Here is a 6,218-nt window from a genome sequence, read left to right on the forward strand (position 1 = left end):
GACGGCGCGAGCGACGGGACTGGCGAGCATGACAACTATCGCGTCGAGAGGGATTGGAGGCAGTCTCACCGATTCGTGGGCCATTGGGCGGATGTAGCGGACGGTGGCAATCAGTGAGAGCGTCCGTCCGTGTCCGCACAGACGCGTTTGTTGCCCAACTTAGTTTCAGGTTTGGGATTGGGCCGAACCAAAACGGACATGTGCGGACGACTTTGTTCGTTTGCGGTTTAGCGTTAGGCCGAGTTTTACCCCCGAAAGGACGCGAACGATTTGGGGTCTTGTTGGAGTTGACCTCAGATGGCGGCGCGATCGAGCCATGCGTACGCGCCAGCCACGGCCTCCGGACTCTCCCACCGCCGCGTTGAGGCTGACTGGAGGGAGAAAGCCGAGACGCCGATGGAATCTGGTGCTCAGCGGTATGCGTCGCGTGCGTGGTGCTCTGCTCGGCGGCTTCCGCCTGACACGCGGTGTCGTCTTGGGGGGCCGGGCCACTGCCGCGCCGGCGTATTTTTCGTTCAACACGCAGCGATGCAACAATGTTCCTCTTGCATGAAAATAAGTAGTGCATAGCATTGGCCGCCAACGCACAAAGGACGGCGCGATCTGAATATTCCGTCTCCATGATGGGCCGCTGCAGCCCGCGGATGGTCCTTTGCGCTAGGCGCACGCTCCCTTGCATATCTTCCGTTCAACATGCATGAAAATATAGCAACAAAGCCGCCGATGGAAAAGGGACAACGCGGCGTCAGCCAGCCTAACCAGAGATATCAATCAATGTCTCGATGGGTCGCTGCAGCCTGCAAACGATCCTTTGCGCTAGGCTGCACGTCTCTGTGTTCCATCTTGGCTTTCCGTACTTTTTTTTTGCGGTTGCCACAAGATATTCTGTCACGACAATGGCCGTATGAATCGACCTGCACTGAATCTAGCGCCACACACGCCCTCTCCAATTCCTCATCCGTTCCCTCCTCTTCTCGGCTCAAGTGAACCACCCACTGCACGCCACTGCCAATCTTGTTCATTCGTACCGGCACACGTATGGACAGATCCGCCACCAGGCCCACTCACGGAGTGGGAAAGTTATACATACTGGTACGTACACTAGCACCAGAAACAACCAAATGTCCTGTGGGAAATACAAAAGTGAAAGAACTCTGCATTCGCTTTCCCCGGCCTTGAAGAAACAAATTCAGTGCACTTGACGCCTGCTACCCGTGTCACCTCCTTTCTAGAGAGATCATGCTTCCACTCACTGGCACAAACATTTTCTATCTTCCCTGCTTCTGCTTCACCAACCACCACCGGGAGGCGGGATACCTCCCCCGGCTTTCACAAAAGCAGGCCATGGTTAAATGGCCCCAAAAAACAAGTGGATGATGATGATCAGACCAAAATGCACGCACAACAAGTATCCAACTATCCATCGACCGGCATCATCTCTCTCTCATTCCACTATAATAATTAATATAATGTGCAGCAGTACTATACACACACATCTATCAATCATCATCATCATACAAAAAGAAACACAGAGACGAAGGCCACTAAGGCCCGACCCTAACCTACATAGCATCTGCCAATCCATGCTCACACACACGCAGCTCAAACACAACCCATAGATTCTGGCCACCGAGAAAGAATCACATCACATCACATGGGCAGATGGCCGTTGTTGTTGGAGGCGCCGCCGTTGTAGGCCTTGTCCTCCGTCTTCCTCCTCTTGAGCACGATGGCCCAGGTGATCACCTCCAGCGCCACGGAGACGCCGCCCAGGATGGCGATGGCGATGATGTACCCCGTCTTCCACTTCTGCGCCACGTCCAGGATGCTCATGCCCTTGAAGATGTTGACGATGCCCAGGATGATGATGGTGTAGCCCACCGAGTGGTGGTACACGTTCCAGTACACGCGCAGCTTGTGATCCTTCTTGGGCCTCAGGAACAGCGCAAAGATCTATAGCACACCAAAAATGTGGTTAGTATGTTCCCCTCTAGGCAACTGGCATTGTAAACTGTGGTGCACAAAAATGCTTCGAATTTTTGTATACCTGAACGGTGCCAAGAGCAAATACAGCGATCCCGATGTTCCTGTGAAGCGAGTAGGTGATTCCCTTGGACAGATTTCCTAGATGAATACCGGTGGCCCAGCCAGACACTCCCACAGCATACCCGATCAGCTGGCAAGCAACGTGAAGGTAGAACCAGGCAGGGTCGGCTGATTTGAATGTCTTGAGGTATCTAGCAACTATGGCTCCCATTGGGAGAAGAATCCCCCAGCTCACAGCATTCAGAATTCCATGGGTCTGCAGAGAAAAAAAACAGGGGTAAGAATTGACAATCTTTTGATAAAATTAGTACTCCTACTTCAGTATGCTCTGTTTTATACTTCTATGTCAATGCCATGAATGAACATGAATATGTAGCTATCAACAATTAGACTGATCAAAGGGTAAAGTCCACCAAGGCAGGAAGAAATCTACTAGCTAGGCAAGAAAAAATCAGCCCCAGTGTATACATTTTCAAAGTGCATAGAACAGAAGAAACCATGTGTCCATGTGACACACAGAGTCAACTTGCCCGGAAATGATACAGCTGATGTGTGTTCAGATACAAGTCAACTCAAACCAACCGGGACACTGGAGTTGAGATTTTGCATATGCATGTGAGATTTCACATGGCAAACAGGCACAGTTTTTGTATGATGTCTCCGTTAGGGGCATACAAAACTGATGGTATTTCCATGTTGTTGCCACTACACCAGCATAGAGCGAAACTGATTCATGTGGTTTACTCCTGTTTACTAGTATTGCAATAACGCTTCCACAGTTATTCACTCGTAGAAAAGTTGAAAAATAAAATAAAATTATAGCTTATGTTAAAAGGTGAAAATTGTCCCCATTACTTTGCCAGAAACTGCGAGCTTCACAGAGTTTTACTCCCCATAATTTTGATCATACTCAAGTTTTTTCTGTAGAGAATATCTATTCTCGTACAATTTAGTTTGCGTTACGATTGCCAAACTGAAGCGGAAGTATAATATAATAAAGCATTCGAGAGGGAGGAAAAAACTTGAGCATGGAGGCATAAATGTGGAATCAAATCAATAAATTCTGGGTAGAATGCTCACATTTTTCTTCCTGAGGATGCTGCCTCCGCTGACGGCGGTGGTCGCCCCCGTGACGAGGTTGAGCTTCCCCTTGGCCCCCATGTTGGCAGCGGCCATGGCGTGTATGCCGATGTCCCCGCCCGACGCCGGCCCCACCTGCCAGACCTGGTTCACCTCCCCGGTGCCGTTCTGGAGCGCGAGCTTCCCGAACATCTGGACGCGGCCGTCGGCGCCGACCTCGGCCGCGAGGTCGGACGTCTTGTAGGCGATGGGGCCCGGCGATCCGAGCGATGTGCCCTGGATGGCGTACGTCTGGACGCCGTACGCGCTGCCGGCGCCCGTGGGCGCGGCGACGAGCGCCTGCGTGCCGCTCATGCCGTCGCCGGTGGGGTTGAGCCCCCAGGCGACCCAGCCGCCAGACGAGGGCGGCGCGGCGACGAACGCCACGGACAGGGAGGACGCCGCCGGGTCGTAGGTCCAGTGCACGGACGCGCCCAGGGTGGGCAGGTCGGTGCAGGCCGCGTACACGCGGTTCTTGGAGAACCTCTCCGCCGCGCACGCCCCCGCCGCGCCCACGCGCGCCGGCGCGGCGACCACCAGCGCCGCCGCCGCCAGCAGCGCAAGAACCCGCGTGACGGACATGGCCGCTGGCGTCAGAGGACGGGGGATCTCTTCTCCGGTGCCGAGCAGTTAATGGGGGTTCAGGCGGGAGGAGACTGGTGGGTGGTGTGGGGAAAAAGAAAGGCCTGAGCTTTCTTTCGGGAGAGTCGGGAGGAAGCAGAGCGTGTGGGAAGCAGGGGAGGAGGTGGCGCGGTTAATAAAGGAGGAGGCGGGGAGGGGAGGGGGACTGGAAGGAGGACATGTGGGCGCGTATGATTGGGCGGGGGTTGACGCGGTCTGGGGGCTTTTAGGAAAGGCTAAACACGTTCCGTTTTTACGTCCGTTCCTTGCCGTTTCTGCGCGGCGACTTGCCCAGTTTACTACTCCCTACTTGAACCGTAACGTACGGAAAGATGATCTACAATACTAGTAGTTGGGTTCATGGATTTGGTGCATCGTACATTTGACGTGATGACAAATTCCTGCTGACCATGTAGATTCAGGGCTGGCAACTGCTCGTTTATCGTCTACGGGCTCCCCTAATTAAGGGCAAACACTAATTTGCTGGCAACTGCTCGTTTATCGTCTACGGGCTCCCCTAATTAAGGGCAAACACTAATTTGCTCTGTCTAGATGAATAAGTCACCTGACGAAATTCAGATTTTCCCAAAATCATAAGGCGCAGAACATTAAATTCTCCTCGATCCCATCCGAGCCTCGTTCACGAGCGCTCGCATCCTCCTAGATTCCCTCCGCTGCTTCGTTCTCCCCCCTTGAAAACCCCTCCCCTCAACTAGCGCATGCATCGTGGCTGGGCGTTGATTAGGCAAGAGATTGAAGCCGTTTTTGCATGCAATCACGTACGGGCCTGCATGGACAGCCGAAAAGGCATCTCAATAACCAGCGAAAAGGCATCTTAGTAACAGCGTTGTGATTGGAAGTTCAGCTCGTCCCGGTGCTCCTCCTCGCCCAATCCAAAACCACCTAGGTCACGCTGCCACTCCTAAGATGACTTATTCACCTAGACAGAGGGAGTAGCAAAAATGCTAAACACACGGTCGTTTTACAAGGCTGTAACAGGGCTTACCATAAAATCTCCCCGCCCCCTTAATTTTAGGTGGGTGGGGCCCAACATTCCCCCCTTAATCCAATAAGAACTGGCCATGTCAAAGGCACTCCGTAAAAGCCTGCAATAAGCCCCTAAATGTAGCATTGTTGAATTTGTAGTACCCCTCTGCTATCATTCACTTCGATTGATTTTGTCCCCTCAGCATCTCGACTTAAACATAGCCTCAATTTTCACTCTTTTATGGAATATTTGGAAGTCTAGAAATGATTTTTCTTTCAAAAAGAAAACTTGGACGTCGTTGCAGGAAGTTTATGCCACGAGAGCCATGCTAAATGTATGTTCAATGAAGAATTTTGAAGAAGATAGCGCATAATATCTCATCCTACATTACCATGCAATAATATGTCTTTGCAATCTGCGGGCTTCTTGGCTTATGTTTATGTGGCCTTTAATATGGCGGTGGCAGGAAACGAAGCTTCATTTTGGGTGTTCCTAAGAAATGAAGAGAATAACCATTCAATATTCATTCAAGCAATGGTCGGAATGTTTTTTTCTCTATTTTGCTGGTAGAAGCTATGGGTTTAACTCCTACCTGCTTCGATAGTTAAGGCTTTGGGATGGGACTTGATTTCTTTCCATTCTGATTGCATCATATTGGTTGATGCCACTGGAGCAAATAATTTACTTCAAAGACCAAGACATTGGAGGATGAGACCTTTACTTTCAAATTTCTTTAATATTGCTCCCTGCCTCAACTCTTACAAGGTTGTCAACCATGTTTCTAGGATCAAAAAAATATTATTGCTCATTCACTGGCCAAAAAGGCTTTCTTGCATGGATCTTCCTCTTGTTGCTCTTTCTTATGCAGTTAAGCCTCCACATGTAATCTCAAATGGCCTATGAAGCCATTTTTTTCCTTTGGGAACTTCTGTCTGTACACTGTGTGGGATGATAAGTTAATAAATTCTAGCGCTCCTTTTGCCAAAAGAATAAGCACAAACACAACTGTCGATATGGAAGTTTAATCTTTTAAAATGAAGTCGACAGGAAGTCAATGATCATCATGCTAAGGCAACTAATCTTTGAAGGGGTTTCAAAGAGAGATTGAGTATTTCGGTTAATAGCACAAGATTCTTTGACTTGCATTCCCTCCTTCACAAATTTGATGGAACATAATTTTGGAGGCCCCTTTCATCAAAGAGGAAATTCTGGAGGTAGTAAATTATCTGCTAGCAGACAAATCTCCATATCTACATGGATTTAACTACGCCTTCATCAAAGCTTGCTGGCATATACCTGCACAGGACATTTTCAAGCCAATTCATGATTTCTATGAGGGGACAATGAACCAGAAAAATGTCAATTCATCTTTCATACTCTCACTTCCAAAATAGGCAATCCCATCCTCTCCAAAGGTTTCAGACATATTTCGCTTCTAAACTGC

General features: G+C 49.9%; 1 protein-coding gene across 1 annotated transcript; it reads right to left on the reverse strand.

The window, feature by feature from the left end:
• Positions 1-1,409: 1,409 nt before the first annotated feature.
• Positions 1,410-3,894, reverse strand: LOC123165478 (cytochrome b561 and DOMON domain-containing protein At4g12980). Its single transcript, XM_044583132.1, has 3 exons — positions 3,127-3,894; positions 2,048-2,302; positions 1,410-1,953 (listed from the first exon to the last, which is right to left on the reverse strand). Exons 1-3 carry the CDS (start codon positions 3,745-3,747, stop codon positions 1,651-1,653), a joined length of 1,179 nt encoding a protein of 392 aa, XP_044439067.1. The 5' UTR covers positions 3,748-3,894; the 3' UTR covers positions 1,410-1,650.
• Between the last annotated feature and the right edge of the window lie 2,324 nt (positions 3,895-6,218).

The sequence above is a fragment of the Triticum aestivum genome, chromosome 7D, assembly GCF_018294505.1.
Source record: "Triticum aestivum cultivar Chinese Spring chromosome 7D, IWGSC CS RefSeq v2.1, whole genome shotgun sequence".
NCBI classification, from domain to species: domain Eukaryota; kingdom Viridiplantae; phylum Streptophyta; class Magnoliopsida; order Poales; family Poaceae; genus Triticum; species Triticum aestivum.